The following is a 17,611-nucleotide window of genomic DNA, read 5'->3' as shown; positions in this document are numbered from 1 at the left end:
AAATATGCTGAGTCAGTATGTAAAGCATAATCCATAATCACATGGATAATCTACAAAAATGTGCTAAAATAAATGCCATATTCACATCAACCAATAGCAGTATTTTGATATGTGGTCAAGAAAATGTCTGTTTTCTACCCAAGATTGTAATTTTTTTCTTTGCTTCTGAAAACTACTTCCTAAGCCCCATCTACTACTTTAAACGTATTGTTAATTTTACACAAATGACACCTGTAGACATCTTGCTGAGTTACTGTATTCACAGAATATGCTCAGAAATTTTCAGAGAATATTTGACTGGGTTAGCCAAGTGAAAATCAGATTAGCTGTCTATCTGTGAAAGTTAAAGAGAGAGAAGCTCCATGCAGCAGAGAAGAAAAACACAGAGGACAAAGCACAGTAGTAACTGTGACTCCCAAATTGCATCACGTTTGAATTTTTGAGAAAATAACTTTATTTAAAGTGGGTATCTTTGGGGAAAAGAAAAAGGACAGGGAAACCAGCACTGGTTCTGGGTACTTTCATTCTTTGAACTGAAAAGAGGTACTAGCATAAAGAAAGCACACCTAGGAGGCAAGCTGAAAGAGCAAATGATCAATGGCTGGAGTGTACTGGAACATATGGAAGTTTAAGACTAAATGGGTGGCACTTAAACACAGCATTGGATAGCTTTTTCATCTACTACAGGTTTGTGACCACGATACAAGATCAGCTGGTAAAGAATCTTCAGGAATCACATTTAAGATTTTTATGGAATAACATAAACATATTGGAAATCTTTCTTTCGAAGACCAGGAACTTGCCCTTAACATACCTCTGCCTCATTATCTGTGAATGTCCTGCCTGCATTAAAGTAAAATCCTACTCTGAATCCCTCTTCTTCAAGTCCATCAAAGATGCTGGAAGCAAGTACTACTTAGGCAATGAGCCTTAACAAGAAAAGCATTTCTTACATTGGTTTAGCCATACTGTATCTTTCACTTTTCCTACATATAACTGGAAGTGTCTCCTCCATGATGATTATTGTTTTATGAACTTGTTTATATTCTTTCTTGTTAATCTCTTTTTTTTAGAAGAAGCTGTCTTTTCTTCACATAATCTCACATGAAAGCCAGCTATAAAATATATGTGATCACCATAATTCAACGCTTGGCCTTCAGGCACTTCAAGAACATCAGTAACAGAGTTTTTCCAAAAGCTAGCTAGAATGAGAGTCATATATTTAAAAATAATACTTGGAACAGAAAGAACTGCCTCTTCAAGCTACCACTTTGTAGATATTTAAAAAAAATTTGCAGAGAACTACCTAAACATAGGAAACATTTTTTCCCTCTAAACAATACAAATTAGGGAACTAGATTTTTTATTAGAAAGGTTATTTTAGCAAACTGCAAAAATGTTTAATAATGACTACTTCAACCTGACAATAGCAGATATAAAATGAAACCACTATTATCATGACCTTAAGATCCATCAGTAGATCAGATGGACATCTCAGATGAACTGTTCTAAAAGAACTTAACTGAGTTGGAAAGTAATTTATAAATTATTTTACAATGGCAATTAATCCAACACTAACGTTGGCTGTCAATTCTTACTTAATAAAAAAAAATTATGCTTTTCAATAAAAGACATAAATTCTGGTGCTAAAGTAGTAAAATTAATATAGTCTAGATCTTTACAGTGATACTTGCGTTGTTAGGTGAACACAAGAAAGCAGTGTATTTTAAAATCCTTCAAATAAGGATTTAGAGTCTTCCCTAAATAGCAACATAATCCTTTTTAATACGAGAGCAGGTATTGAGAACACAATTAGCCTTGAGCCCAAGGCACTGAAGTAGAATTCAAAATTTGGGATCTGATTTGAGAACAGAGACTGGGGGCACATTTGTGGAAACCCTCCAGTATTACCTCAGTTGCCTATCTTGAAACCGAGGATAATAATTCACCCATTTCTTGTCTGCTTTATCATTCAATTATTCCAACTGAGAAGAAAGCTCTTGAGAGTCAAGTCCAAAGTCTTCTGTTGCTTACTTATTCTCAACTTTGATCTACAGCTATTTGCGTAAGGGTAGCACCTAGAGCCACTGTCTCATTATTCTAGAGGCTGTACAAACATCAAAAAGATAGCCCTTAGCTTCAAAGAATTTATGATCTAATGAACTGTGGTAATTCACACTAACCTCTTGGAAAAGCACAGCACAATTTCAGTTAGTACCTCTGAGTGTTACAAATAATCAATATAAAACATTGTCATTGTTTAAGCCCAGCCAGCAATTAAGCATCATAATGCTGCTCGCTCACTCCCTCACTCAGTAGGATGGGGAAGAGAATCAGAAAAAAGAGTAAGACTTGTGGGTTGAGATTAAGACAGTTTAATAGAACAGAAAAGGAACTGGAACAACAACAACAATAATAATAATTATTAGTATATACAAAACAAATTATGCACAACACAATTGCTTACCACCTGCTGACCTGTGCTCAGCCAATCCCTGAGCCACAGTGCCCCCTGGCCAACTGCCCCACTTTATGTACTGGGCATGGCACTATATGGTATGGAATACCCCTTTCGCTTCTTTGGGTCAGCTGTCCCAGCTGTGTCCCCTCCCAGCTTCTTGTGCACTCCCAGCCTCGGCTGGCAGGGCAGTATGAGAAGCCAAGAAGTCCCTGATTTAGTATAAGCACTGCTTAGCAACAACTAAAAAAATCAGTGTGTTATCAACATTCTTCTCATCCTGAATCCAAAACACAGCACTATACCAGCTACTAGGAAGAAATTTAACTTTATTCCAGCCAAACCCAGGACAAACACTGAACCCCATTCTTCCTCGTACACATCATTCTAGCAGCAAAAAATAAAAAGCAAGTGAAGACGTCCAACTTTCCCACCTCCCTCTCTTCTGGTTACCCAAAGACAAGAGAGGGAAAATGGCAAGCCCCTGAAATACATCACTAAAGGAATAAGGAGGATTCACTTGACCACATACCAAAGAAACACCATTCATACTGTCATTTAGACATCTGTTAAGAAAACAAACAAAACCCAAACAAAACAAAACTCAAACCCCAAACCTGTACATAGTTTTACAGCTTTTAAAACTGTTCTGAACATTAAGTATGCACATGCAATTTTGGTGAATGCTTTTTCATTTTGAGAATGGATTTGGTTTTAATAGTTGGAGTTCCTCAAAGCCTCAAACTGCAAGTTGGGATATGGCCTCTACATTCTGACTTGGGAAGACCTACACATTCCTGACTTCAATGGATTTTCAGCAATAATCCTATATTCATAAGTAGACAAGACTTCCCTCCCACCTAATCTTATTAACAGAATGCTCTAATTTATGACATTTGCTGAGTTACTTATATCTGTCTCCCTAGCATCTCCCTTTCAGAAGCACATAAGTGCTACAGCAATAGGAAGAGATACGGCTTAGGGACCATGCTTCAAATTATCTGTGCCTTCAAATGCAACCCTTGGTTCCACACAGATCATTAAGATTTGATATATATCCCTGTTTCTACATTCTCCCTCTTTTCAGTAATACTGCAGCAACAAATTGAAAAACAACTTGTAAAACTTGTAAAAAAAAAAACCAAACTTGTAAAACTACAGGAATTGACTAGATTTGATTTCCCTTAAGGATTCAGAATGAAGAAAATATTACTTATGCAAAAGTATACAGTAGGAAAAAAAATTTTAAGTTTAGACCAATGTAACCCATCACTCTCGCCCTTTTAATGGCCAATAATAATTTCTAGTAAAAATGCAAAACATTTTAACAAAGCTTTACAAATTAGTTTATGCAAATATTTTCCTTTGCTATGTCCCAAACCAGAAATGATTAGTTCCTCTATTAAGTTACACCTAAAATTCTCAGGTTCAAAGGTCAAATACTTTTTAAATAGGCCAAGGTTGACTTTACACTTTCTGAATCAGAGTAATCTGAAGGAGGCATTTCTGAAAGAAATATTAATTACAGAGTAGGTTCCACAACTGACTAGTGTACGCTATTATTTTATTGAAGTTAATAAAGTCAGACAGTGCAGCTAGTGACTTGTCCAATTGTTTCTTGAGGATCATCATGGAGATCAGTATATACGAAACTTCTTTTCTGAATGATGAACAGCCTAGCTGTTGTAGTCCTGTTTTTGTTGGTAAAATTGTATGTCCTTGTAGAAGTTTCTGTTCGAAAAGTTGTGCCATTGTCTCATTTTTTATCACCCAGTTCTATTTATTTTTTCTAGGGTTTTTTGGGAGAGTTTCCTAATTATTTTTGGTGAATAGCAGATGTAAGAAGGCAGCAATAGCTCCATAAACATAGCAAAAGTTGAGCAAACAGAAATACCCAGCTTCGTCTAAAGTAACAATGGGAGATGAGGAGTTAATTCATCTGAAGGCCTGATTCTAATTTAAAGCAAGAACAATCTATCTGCTGTGGGCCACCTAGCCCACGAGTACAATAATCCAGATGTTTGAACTCTACAGCCTGTTAGTCCCAGTGTCAGACATACAACTTGCTTGACACTTAATGGTCCAGAGGCCAAAAAGCCTGCTTAAAGAAACCTCACATTCTCACAGCTGACAGCTCACATGGAAATATAACTGCGCAGAAAGAATCCCCAGAGGGCATGCTAATGAGGCTAATAGTAGCTTCAAGCACACTTAAGGAGAGGCAAGGGAATAAATATCAGCAACAGAGAAAGAACAGAAAGGGGCATGGAGAGTTGAGTAAATCTTTGCTGACCCTAAGGTCTTTGGAAATTCCATCCTTTTTCTTTGCACGCTTTTTTATTTTGTTTTGTTCATTCTGTTTGGATAAACCTCTGGGTTTTGTTCAGCTGTCTTGAATGAACGTTCATATCATTCACTGCCTATCAGTTAATTGGTGCCTGCTCTTGGCCAGTGCTGGAACTCATGACTCTGAGTATCTTTCATAGTAAAGTGAAAATTTATACTCAAATACTAATTTATTCTTTTTCTAACGAATAAGAAATTAACATTATAAAAGTTGTTACAAAGCTTCTAATAATTTTGAGTCTTTTGTCTCAACAGTCTCATTGCTCAGCTCTTTTGAGACAGATCCAGAAGGGTAGTAATGCATCTGTTTAAAACTTATTTTAAAACTTTTAGTTAACACAGTATCTTTAGAAATATGCTTTAGATGCTGTGTTCAATACTAAATGCCAAATTATGAAGAACTGCTGTTGAAAGAGAGTTGCCATTACCACTACAGAAAAACTTCTACTTGCCTTTTCTGTATTTTTTATATATATATATACACACACACACACAAATATATTCTTGTGCTTTCAGAACTTGTTTGACTAACAAGCCAACTTATGGCTGTCCCACATTCCAAAAAATAGCTCTTCTACACCAAGACTACTGGAAAGAATCATAATTTATACCACCAAAATAATCTAAAGAATGTACCTGGCACAGATGCATCTCAGGTACCATGTTGTTAAACCAGTGTACTCTGTTAATCATGCAACCAACATAAGTCTTCCTAACTACAGACCATGCCAAATAAATCAATACTACAGAAGCCCCTGCTGCAGATTTTCAAATTTAACCAAAACAATGCACATACTTAGGAAATCAAATCTTACAATACACATACATAAACTATGTCTCATAATCCAGAAGTCATATGAATTCCAGAAGTTTCACATTCCAGCCCTTTTGCACCTTTGATTACAAGATGAAATAGAGCAATAATATCGCATTCTTTAAGTAAAACAAAACATAAGGCTTAAAATGTCATCTAGGCCTGATTCCTGCCCATATCTAAAGAAACTGAAAAGTCTAGCAACAACCTGTGTTCCAGAAACTTTAGAATCCCAGATCCAAACACTAGTCACAGCCCTCTACAACCAAGACACCAGCTCTGTAGTAAGCAGAAACATACAGCATTTTCCTGTATGGGCACACCAACAAGGCTAACCCTTCAGGCCCTGCAGAATAAATTAGGCCCTTGTAGTTTTATTGTTTCCCTTAAATGGCATTCACACTTTGAAGCTTAAACTAAACCTAACTTGAATGTCAAAGACGGCTAGACCAACTGCTACGGTAATAGAAGCCTCTTAGTAAGACAACATCAACTTTCCTCTTAAAGCCATGGGCCGTGCAGCAGTTGGCTGAACTGCGTAACTCCCCAAAGGATTCCTGCATATCTTAACAGCTGATTGAGCAATCAGCTGGACTGCACAGTGCCTGGTACTACTCAGATACAAAAGGGAGCCTATGAACAGTGGACATGGGGACAGGCTACTTAGGAGGTATACAGAAACATTTGCCAGGCATGCAGGGACGAACTTAAGAAAGCCAAATCTTAGCTGGAGTCAGAACTGGTGAGGGATGCAACAGGCAACGAGATGGTTAGAAAATGGACCACAGTGTATGGCTAAGGGAGCTGCATTTGTCCAGCCGGAAGATGACGACGCTGGTGTATGTGTGTGCACACGCGTGTAAGGCTGAGTCACAAGCTGCAGCAAAAGAAATTACAACTAGAAATGAGGAAAAAAAAATAATCACAACGACAGGGATTAAGTACGGGAAGGGGCTGCCCAGAGGCTGCGAATATCTACCCTTGCTGGTACTTAAAGCTCGATTGTATGAGGCTCTGTTGTGTCTCACCAGATTTTGAAGTCAGCCCCATTTTCAGATGGAAATCAACTGGATCATCTCCAGGCGTCCCTTTCAACCTAAATTGTTCTAGATTCTTACATTCAATTCCCAAAGCAAATCCTAATACAAGCGCAATGTAGCCAAAGGACAACTCGAATATTCAAGGAATCATAAGGCATTCCATCTTTCTAAAATTCAGGGTATTTCAAAGTCCGACAATGAGCTAAATCTCTTGCAATTTTGTATTTTCAATCCAGATTACAGTTGTTAGATATTATATATACAGTGCCAAATAACTGATTCTAGAACTTTCTACCAAAAAATGTGTCTAAAGATGTTAGCTGTTTAAAAATAATTTTTCCCTGATGAGAGAACTGAAGCTTAATACTACTCAAAGTCAGAGATGAGGAAAAAGACTGTAATTAAGCAGCCAGGTTGCTAAAAAGAGTAGAAGTGAAGGCAATCTATGCAAGAGAAACAAACTGCTTGGATACAGAGGAAACTTTAAATTTGCTCACAACAGGGAGCACTCCAGGGCTGTGGTAGTTACAGACCAGCTTCAATGCCGACTAGTGGTTCTGTCCCAATCCTGCTTCATCACACAGTTTTAATATATTGCTTAAGACATTACTGAGAAAGGGACTTTTAAATACTTCTCAGGCCCTATGCTGCACACACTGCCATTAATTGGTGTGATCTATTTTTTCTTCTTGCCATGAAATCATAGCTTCCATCTCTTATTTGCATTGCAAATTTGTTTCACACTTGTAACTGAAGTATGTCATCCAGTACTTACACATTTCAACCAAAATGGAGCTTATGAAGAGACCAGAGGATCAGAAGCAGAACCTGAGAGAAGATGAGAGCTCTGGAGAATAGATCAAAAGCTACTGTTTGGGCTTTCAGCTGCAGTTTATAATGTATTGAGAAACATGACCAATATTTTTCATCTCACTCCCACAATTAAATTAACTGGTGGTGGTGGTTTTTTTGGGTTTTTTTGTCTTTGTTTTTGTGGGTTTTTTTACTAGAATCTACCAAAAATATTTCACTAAAACACATGTACTCTATTGATTGATTTTCCTGAAAGAGGAAAAGAGATGAAACATTATACATTATATTAAATTGCCTTATGTTATTTCAGTTTGAAACATAAATTTTTGAAACCCTTTTTGGTTTTTATTAGTGCTGAGTAGTCAAATGATGATGCCATGCCAAGTACAGCTGTAGAGTGGGTGCAGCAACCAGGCTGTTTTCTGTGGTAGCAACCACACTATTGCACAGTCTTCCCACACACCTGGGGAGGACTTTGCAATAGTACACTGCAATTGTGCTGGGTGGGCAAAACCAAACAGGGTGTCCACCCTTACACTCACTGTAGTTCATATTTGCCTAAAATTAGCTGTAATATTTGTAAACTAAAAGTTAGGCATTACATGAAGTACCTTTATGAATCCTGTCTCTGCTTTCAGTACATATATGTACTCACCTACTACACTGCAGAATTAGCAGTATGTTTACCTGTAGCAACTGCATATAAACCACTTCTCATCCCTACCCCTCCACTCTCCAAGTGTTCACCACCTTGCCAAATTTTAATTCTTTGGTTCTAAGCATTCTGTCTCATGTATATGCCCCAAAGTGATACACTTCTTTGCATTTATGTGACAGTGAGCGCTTCAGTCAGACCTAAAACTCTCTGTGCAAGCTACACACAAATGGACCTCAAGAACGAAAACCTGATTACTTTCTTGAAGCAGGTCCCCTTCTGCAGAATAAGAGTGATCTGTAGAGCCTGAAGTTATGCAGCTGGGTATTTTACACATAATTGACAGAGGGCTATAGACACCTGGAAAGAGACCACACACACATCAAAACCATGCTGTTGCTATTCCGCAAATTCTTCTAAATTTCTCAGCCAGTGTTCAGTCATAAAAGATACAAGTACTTCAATTATAAACAAGTCACATTTTTGAAAGCTTTCAGATAAGCAATAGTAAACGGACATGAAAGACAAAACTCTAGGTGCAGATGCACACAGATACCATAAGCCACATGCCTACTAATTCTTGCAAAATGATCTTGATGTGCTGACATGTAGGGGCCATTGTGGGCTACTCAGGCATGTGCAACATGCATTCATACAGTCTTTGAACTTGTGTGCATTCATATGCAGATGAGATATAAAATTGTCTGCAAATACTATTCAACTTCCATTACTGTCCAGTGATACACTATTGACAGAAAGTGAGGGGTGGGATTGTGCTCAAAAGGCTGGACCAAGACTCAGGAGGTGCAGAGTTATCCTTGCCCCTTTACAAACTGGCTCTGCAACCTCAGGTGAGACAGACTGACAGCTTTTCAAAAGCACTCAGTACCCCACAGAGCTTTCTAAGGAAGTAACAAATGTTCAGATTTTAAGGAAGCTGAAATACTCACCAGTTTTCAGAGACAAATGACAACAACTGAAACTACTTCATGCTGAACAGTTGAAATGCAGCTCCCCTCCTTCAGCTACTTACATGAGATGATGTTTGCTGCTGTTCAAAGTTTAGATACAATCCTTCTGCATCACAGTCATTTATTGTGTAGGGTATTTGTGGATATAATGCTATCCTCTCCTACCCTTCTCCCATTTTAAGTATGTAATCCTGTAAGCAAGATGGAATAGGTAGGTCCATTTCCCTGAAGCAGGGAAGTCTGTTGATGGTAGCCCTTGCAAACTCTAAATATTTTAGGTCTTATTTACATGTTTATTCATCTTTGGTATAATGAGCCTGAAGTTTAATGACTGTAATGTATCAGAAATAACTAAGAAGTTCAGATACGCATTTCCTTGTGAAATTATAATTTTCTGCTTTCATATTTCATTTGGATCTTTTTACAATACTCATTTTTCTTGTGTTTAAACCCTAAATTAATTATGATTACATCCAAGACATTTCAATACTAATAAAAGTTAATCGGAATTAAGTTATTAATTCTAATTCTAATAAATTAATTGTAGGAAAATGAATTAGTTCTTGTAATGCCCTCTTCTATTTCATTAGTTTCTAATTTTCAACATTTTCATGCTCTGTTTGGAATATCTTGCTATATCTAACTTCACCACATAAATTTAAGTATACTTTTCAATACCGTGCCTTGTATCTCTGTTTACTTGGCAAATCTATACATAATTTTCCCTTTGATATTCTTTCATTAATTATTTTTATTGATACAAAATCATGATCATTCTGTAGTATGCTGACTGGATAGAAAAAGAGAAATTGCTAATATAGCTATAGCAACAAGAACTTGTAGTAGAAGAGAAGTTTATGACATGAAAACATGGCTTTGATAATGATAGCAATACACTAATGATAGCGATATGCAGATATTCAAAAGACATAATTGCACCTAAAACCCTGCTATGGTAGTTATATCAATTAGAAGCATCACAGTATTTTTGACCTAAAATTCTTTTCCAAAATGCCTGCTCCAGAAAAGCATGATCTGCCATTCCTCAGTGATAAAAAACTTTGATGAGGGAATAAGAAATTACATAAAGTTGGAAACCTAACTAAACTCTGCTTATTGTACTGCAGTGAAGATTAATACTACTAGGTACTGCCAAGCGAGGTCTTTTTGCAGGGTATTTATTACTAATGCCCCCCCGCCCCCTTGCCTACAGTTTCAATACAGGTCCAAGATATATATTGAATAATTGAGATGAAAGATCATCCATGAAACTGCACAACAATTCACAATTAATTGTCATCAAAACCCCACAATAATACAAAGTAAGGGATGTTTAACAGTGTTTTTTGGGAAAGCTTTGCTCATTTATCTTCAAAGTTTCAAAATTAAACTTCATCAAGAATCACAGATATGTATATGACAATATAGAAAGTTTTAAAATAAGTCTAAAGTAAACATTAGGACAGTAGCTGTCTCAGCACTAGGAAGCCATCACATCTCTTGGCAAAATAAACTCCCAAGGGTTTAACATGCCATCATGTTATTATGTAAAACAGCAGCTCTTCAGCCTCGTCTAAGGTCAAAGCTACTGACTCCATAGTATACTAGTAGCCAACATAAACACCAGGCTTGCAAAGCAGAACCTCTAATCTGGAAATTGAAAGACGTGCATGTGAAAATTAGATATAAGCCAAAAAATAGCCAGGTGACTATAAAAGGGAATATATATAATTTACTACAACATATTAGACATATTAAACATTGCTGGTTTGGGCAGTGGCAACTTTTTATTAGCAGAAAGACAGCCATCAGGGTATCAGTTACGTGATGACAATAATCAGTCCATTGTTAAGGTTGCAGTCAAATTCCATTATACAGTCAGACTTTGATCAGTTTTCTTTTGGAGAAAGGAAACTGGCCTAAAATCAAGAGAATTAACTTAAGGGCAAAAGAGAACTTTTTTTCCCTACAGTATGGAAAATAACAGAAACATCTGTTCTTCGTTATGGAACATTATAGAAAGAAGATGACACAGAAGAGAAATTTCAGTTTGCCTTAGCATTTAATATCCTCGTAAACATGAAAACTGCCATGCTACTACATCTAAATGAGTCCTGTATCTCCATATTTGATAATATACTACCAAGATTTAAAATTATCTTTTTTGAAAAAAAATTGCATAACCAATATCATAGAATCATAGAATGGTTTGGGTTGGAAGGGATTATAAAGATCATCTAGTTCCAACCCCCCTGCCATGGGCAGGGACACCTTCCACTAGAGCAGGTTGCTCAAAGCCCCATCCAACCTGGCCTTGAACACTGCCAGGGAGGGGGCATCCACAGCCTCTCTGGGCAACCTGGTCCAGTGCCTCACCACCTTCACAGTGAAGAATTTCTTCCCAATATCTAACCTAAATCTACGCTCTTTCAGTTTAAAACCATTACCCCTTGTCTTATCGCTACCCTCCCTGATAAGAGTCCTTTCCCATCTCTCCTGCAGGCCCCCTTTAAGTACTGGCAGGCTGCTATAAGGTCTCCCTGGAGCCTTCTCTTCTCCAGGCTAAACAACCCCAACTCTCTCAGCCTGTCTTCACAGGAGAGGTGCTCCAGCCCTCTGGTCATCTTCACGGCCCTCCTCTGGACTTGCTCCAACAGTCCGTGTCTCTCTCGTACTGGGGACGCCACAGCTGGATGCAGTACTCCAGGTAGGGTCTCACAAGAGCAGAGTAGAGGTGGAGAATCACCTCCCTCAACTTGCTGGTCACACTTCTTTTGATGCAGCCCACGATATGGTCGTCACATTGCTGGGTCATGTTAAGCTTCTCATCAACCAACAAGCCCCAAGTCCTCTCCTCAGGGCTGCTCTCAATCCACTCATTGCCCAGCCTCTATTTGTTCTTCGGATTGCCCTGACTCACGTGCAGGACCTTGCACTTGGCCTTGTTGAACTTCATGAGGCTTCATGGGCGTGGGCCCACCTCTCAAGCCTGTCCAGGCCCCTCTGGATGACATCCCTTCCCTCCAGCGTGTCAACTGCACCACTCAGCTTGGTGTCATTGGCAAACTTCCTGAGGGTGCACTCAATCCCACTGTCCATGTTGCCAATATGCTTTCATTTGGTGCGATATATTCAAGAAAAATATAGGATCACGAACTGATGGCAAAATTCTGACTTCAGTAGGCCCAGATTTCATCTACAGAGCACACTGAAATGTGTGGAGTCTTATTATCAGTGCCTTCTGCAAGACCAAGACTGGGAACATCAGTAAGATTTAAAAAAACAAAACCCAAAAAACAACCCCAAAACAACAGTAGTAACAATAACAACAACAAAAAAACCCAAAACAACAGCAAAACCCACAAAAAACCCAAACCCCAGACCTCAATCAACTTATACCATACACCAAACCACACTAAACCCCAGCAAATTTCAAAATAGCAAGTACCGTGAGGACTGGGTATGCTGGAAAGGAGAGAGAAAAATCAAGATGCTTTTACATTTAAGAGCATCCTTATGAGACTACTGGCTCCTGGATTTTACTTCCAGAAGTAACAACTCTGCTCATATTTTCTTGCAAAGAGGATTATTGCCATAAATTATCCTGAGGTTGTCCTAAGAGATACAAGACATTACTAATTCTCTATCAAAAAGTCCCCTCCAGTTTGTAGAAAAAAGGCCAGTTGTCCATATTGCAGGGTTCTTCAAATTTCCAGTTAACTTTGCTAGGATTTTTTTTTGTTTTTAGTAAGCTAACAGTCAACTCATGAACTGCATTTTATCAACAAGCTTTCTTTAATTCTTAAAGATGTCTTGGGAATCAAGTAAACAAACAAAATCCCACCTTTTCCATTTGTTCTTAGGAAGCTCTCCTTTTTCTGATCATCTCAGAAGATTAGTGTCAGAGAAACAATTTTTGTGTCTTACAAAGAAGAAAAAACACTGTTTCATACACAGTAATTTGCATTCAAAAAACTATGTAGCAGAACACAGCTCACTTGCCCATGGAAAAAGAACATCTCTGGTATTGCTTTCCATCAAATTGATTTGATTTTCTGAATATGTCATTCTTCACTCACATAATTACCTTGTGAAATAAATCAGATAAAGTGTTGCCTCTTCCTCCCAACAAATATAAAAGTTATATGAATAGAATCTTACAGAATTGGAAGTGGAACAATATGAACATTTGAAAAAAGAAAATAAATCAATGAGTCTTTTTCAATACTTGTTTTATGAATGCTTTCTGAGTTTTTAATCATTATTTCACAACATAGTTCCAAGATATGAAATCAATGGGATATTTCAGTTAAAAATCAAAACATTACAAAACCTAAATGGGGTACTAATAGATACATGCTTTCCTCTTAAAAAGAAAAATATTGCAAAATTTAATGAAAATGGTACTTGAGATTTGAGGTGAAACATCATCTAGATTTAATAATGTTGTTATGTCTGCATATGCCAGCTAACCTCATAAAACCTATGCAAATTTATGCCAGATCTCAATAAAAAAAGCAATGTGGAAATCCCACACCCTTTAGACTCCATTTACAGACCGGAACAATTTTTTACTTGCTTTGGAATAATGAATCAAATAAATGACAGTTCTAAATAATAATTTTCTACTGTGATCCAAATAAAAAATGGGTAATTTTTTTTTCTTAAACATACATACTGTAGTACATTGCAGCTTCCTGGAAGCATTCTGATACACTGCAGCTTCCTGCAACTATTCTAACAGACCTTAGAGGCAGCAACACTGAGGTCGAGGAGGCCCTATGAGGTCAGAACTCGCATTAACCAGGAGCAGACCTAGACAAGACACTTGGGCGTATATAAGCCTAAATAAGAGAAAAGACTTTTTTGGACCAAGAGACTTTCTAATAAGACTGAGAACAGACTTCCTTTGCATAGGAATCCCCTATTCCTTTCTTCTCCCCCAGAAACTGTTGATGTTTCTACAGTTATTACCATCTTATCACCATCGTCTTTACTCTAAAAAAATTTTCTGTGTATCTGAACTGACACTTATTCATGAGAAATGCTCTTAAAAAAAGACAGTGAGACATGAAAGATGAAGGAGGTTTCTTTTTTTCTCTTCAAGTAAAGACCACAAACAAATGGACATTGTTCAGGGCATTAACAGAATTCATAGCTTCAGCTTACTCTTAAAACAGATGGCACAGTCACCCCAACAATTATTTCTCCCTCTCAAAAACTGCAATATAAAAGCCAAGGTGTCTGGCAAGGCTAGTGGTAATACATCCTTTGGTCAAAAATTCAGTCTGAAAGCACACAGAATAAAAACATGTTCACCTGGCAACTAGCAGAATGAGACTGAAATTTCCACTACAAACACTTACTCATTTTGTGGCAATACTAAGCAAAAGAAAATTGCAAAAACAATAGCAGAGAATACCAGCATAAGAAACTGAGTCCTGGCCTGTGAAATAATTTTTATTTTCATATTAAAAAATACTAATCATAGGAGAACTTTATCCAGAACAGACAACTATGGAATCTTACTGAATTATCCTCCCAGTTTAGGCAAGCAGTAGCCAATTACGCAGTTTACTCTTGAATTATGCCGATTATCGTGTATTCCCTCCTCCTTTTAGCAAACCATTTTCTAAGCTGTTATTTTTAAGATGATGCATTTCCTGTAAACAGATGTCATTAGACTAACTGAAATACTATTGTAGAACTATGTTCTACATATCTAACTGGGATAAGAAAGCATGAGTAAGACTTCTGGTTTTACTGTGCAAAAATTCCATTATTCTTCTACCATATTTCCAGAGTATTTGACGTTTCAATAGATCCAGCAGACTGGATTGTTATTCATTGACTTTGCTGTTGTTCAAAAGAAGTTTATGCTATTAATTTTAATTTTTATAGCACTATAAGCTTGCAGCCTGATGTTATATTCCTTTGCGTCCATTTAGCGTCCACTCAAAATTTGCGTCCATTTAGCATCCATTAAAAGGAAACAGAGCATCAAGTAGAAAAGGAACACTGGTTTGCTTTCTAGAAAACCAACAAATAATTCAGAACAAGAATCAATTTGCCACTATTTAAGAAACAGAAATTTTTCATCTGCAAAACAGACATTTACTAAGTTTTTCTTCACTACTTCATTTGGCTAATGCATGTCTCTTTAGTTTTCAAATAAAAAGCAATATAGAACATGGTGTGTTCTAAAGGTTAGAGGACAAAATAACTTCGTATTTTCTTACCTTTGCATTATAGGGAATATAATGCTTTGATAAGGCTTCAGGAGTGTGCATCCATGTTTTGTCTACAGAAAAGCAAAACAAAAGCAGCACTGAATAGGTTATTCAATTGTTAATTTAACTATTACAGTATCTATCTGGAAAACATCAACAACCCTCCTTTTACTTAGGTAAGTATCTGTCTGAAATAGTTATTGGGGCTGGAGGTAAATGCAGTATACCCCAAAACTGCTGAAACATTTACAGGAAAGAACCGGTTACTTCTCTTGGGCACACTTCCCATTTTAACAAACTTGATTTACCGTAAGAATTCAAACTCCTCCCCCCAAATGTATTTATTGGTCTAAGGTTGCTTGCTCTTTCTGTCTCAGATGGATATTTTCTGTATCCTGCTGTTGTTATTCAAAGCACTGACCTCATGTTGTGCTTCTAATGATGGTTTTATTTTTATTAATTATGTGCTTGCTTTGATGAATTATCAAGAGATTAAAGGGACAAAGGAAATTATTTTGGAAAAATTATCAGAGTGATAACGGATAGAAAAAAGCCCTAATCCTTCTACAAGAAAATAGAAGCAAGTTGGATTGTGGTAACTGATTCAGAAGTTCAGATCATCTTTAATCTTTCCTTACATATCCTAAATGATTTTGCATATTTTCCTTTTAATGATTTTCACATCACAAGACTGCGTTATTGTCTGTCTTTTCCCACCGTACATTTCATATGGTGACATGATGAGTTAATTATTTGTGAAATACATCTTCCCTCCTACTTTTTAGTGGCCATTTAGTGTTCTACATAATTTAAGGTGGAATTCCAAACATTAGAAAAAAAATCTTTTTATTAGAAGTTTAGAAACCAGTTTTTAAAAGTTTTCTGGTTGGAAAGCATTTAAGAAAAAAAGTAAGATATTCCAAAACACTAAATTGTATTACCAACCGCATGAGGGATTCAGTTACACCAAGTAGAATTTTACACTCCACACATTCAATATTTAGTAGTAGTTTCTAACATGAGACTACTCCTCTTTTAATTAGCATGAATTAAAGTCACAAATCTGGAACTTTATTTCATTAAGTAACAGAATAATAGCTCAAAGCAAAATTCTACGCTTGGATATTCACAGACAATTCTCTTCGCCTTTAATGGGAGTTGCAGTTATAGCAGTTACTAAGCTTTTTGTTAGTTACACAGAACAACAATAAAACCCTGTTCACTTCAAACTGTGCATGAGCAAAAGCTGTGACATTTGTTGACACTAAACCAATAACTAAATATTTCTGAATATACAGAAGCAAGAAAACAGTTAAACAGGATATTCACCACAGTAACAGGATGAAAACTGCAAAGATGGAGGGAATTTTTTTCTTTAAGCAAATTTCATTCAAGATGACAGTAATGTTCAGCTCCATTAGAGAAAAGTGATATTATCACTTTTTAATTAAGGAAGCATGATTTGTCCATTCAGCAGCTCCCAAGAGTACAATTATGCACTGAAGTGGCTCTTCCTTTCAATTGTGGCTTGTGATTGGAATACCAGAACAGAGAAACACACTCGTTTTCCCAGAATGTTTTAAGACCTGAAACCTGATCACTATTTTGAGTACAGTATCAAAAGCTGATGCCACCCACAAGTAAAAAATAACAATCAGTGTCAATTAGGAATGTTAGAATAAAGCCTGACAACCCAAAAGATAAGCACAAGCATTCTATTTCAAGTCAGTCCACTGCTGAAGACTAGGCAAGCAGACTGGTGGTGGGGCTTGACTGCAAGTCCCAGACACAGAGGAAGCTGGCACATAAGGCAAGACTGCTCTCTGTCCCATCATGCTTACTGCAGCAGAGTAAAGACCTGCACAGTGCAAATTTAACTCCGAAATATGCATTCACATTGTTAATGTCAATGTTTTATTTCCCCATTTCTTACACATCAACTGTTTACTAGCTTCAGCACGACACTGGCTTATTTATGAAGACATAACGGAAAATCTAATAAAAACGCTCCAAAAGAAAACATTGACTCTCTTAAAAAATAACAACAAATAAACCCAAACCAAACAGTTTTCTACTCATTTCAGTGTCCAGTACTACCACAAACAAGCAATAGGGCTGTAGCTTCTACAGCAATTTTACAGGCAGACAATTGACTACACAGGTACCAGTAAAATTAACTATTCCTTGCAAATGTTTCCTCCTCCGTTCTTCCCATCCTCAAGCAGGCCAAGTTCAAATCTGAAAAAAAGTGAATTATTTTGGGAGCCAGGTTTGAAATGCTGGT

At 37.0% G+C, this 17,611-nt stretch overlaps 1 protein-coding gene across 5 annotated transcripts in view; it reads right to left on the bottom strand.

Annotated features, from left to right (window-relative positions):
• Positions 1 to 17,611, bottom strand: part of GULP1 (GULP PTB domain containing engulfment adaptor 1) — a 163,645-nt gene that overhangs the window by 57,037 nt on the left and 88,997 nt on the right. For all 5 annotated transcript variants that reach the window (XM_049806270.1, XM_049806262.1, XM_049806240.1 and 2 more), the window contains one exon: positions 15,337 to 15,398. In XM_049806270.1, the coding sequence (XP_049662227.1) occupies positions 15,337 to 15,398 (62 nt within the window). The remainder of the gene's footprint in view (positions 1 to 15,336; positions 15,399 to 17,611) is intronic.

This window comes from Accipiter gentilis, chromosome 1 (genome assembly GCF_929443795.1).
Source record: "Accipiter gentilis chromosome 1, bAccGen1.1, whole genome shotgun sequence".
In the NCBI taxonomy this organism is placed as follows: domain Eukaryota; kingdom Metazoa; phylum Chordata; class Aves; order Accipitriformes; family Accipitridae; genus Astur; species Astur gentilis.
The sequence above is the reverse complement of the archived record's forward strand: the minus strand, read 5'-3'. Positions and strand labels throughout refer to the sequence as shown.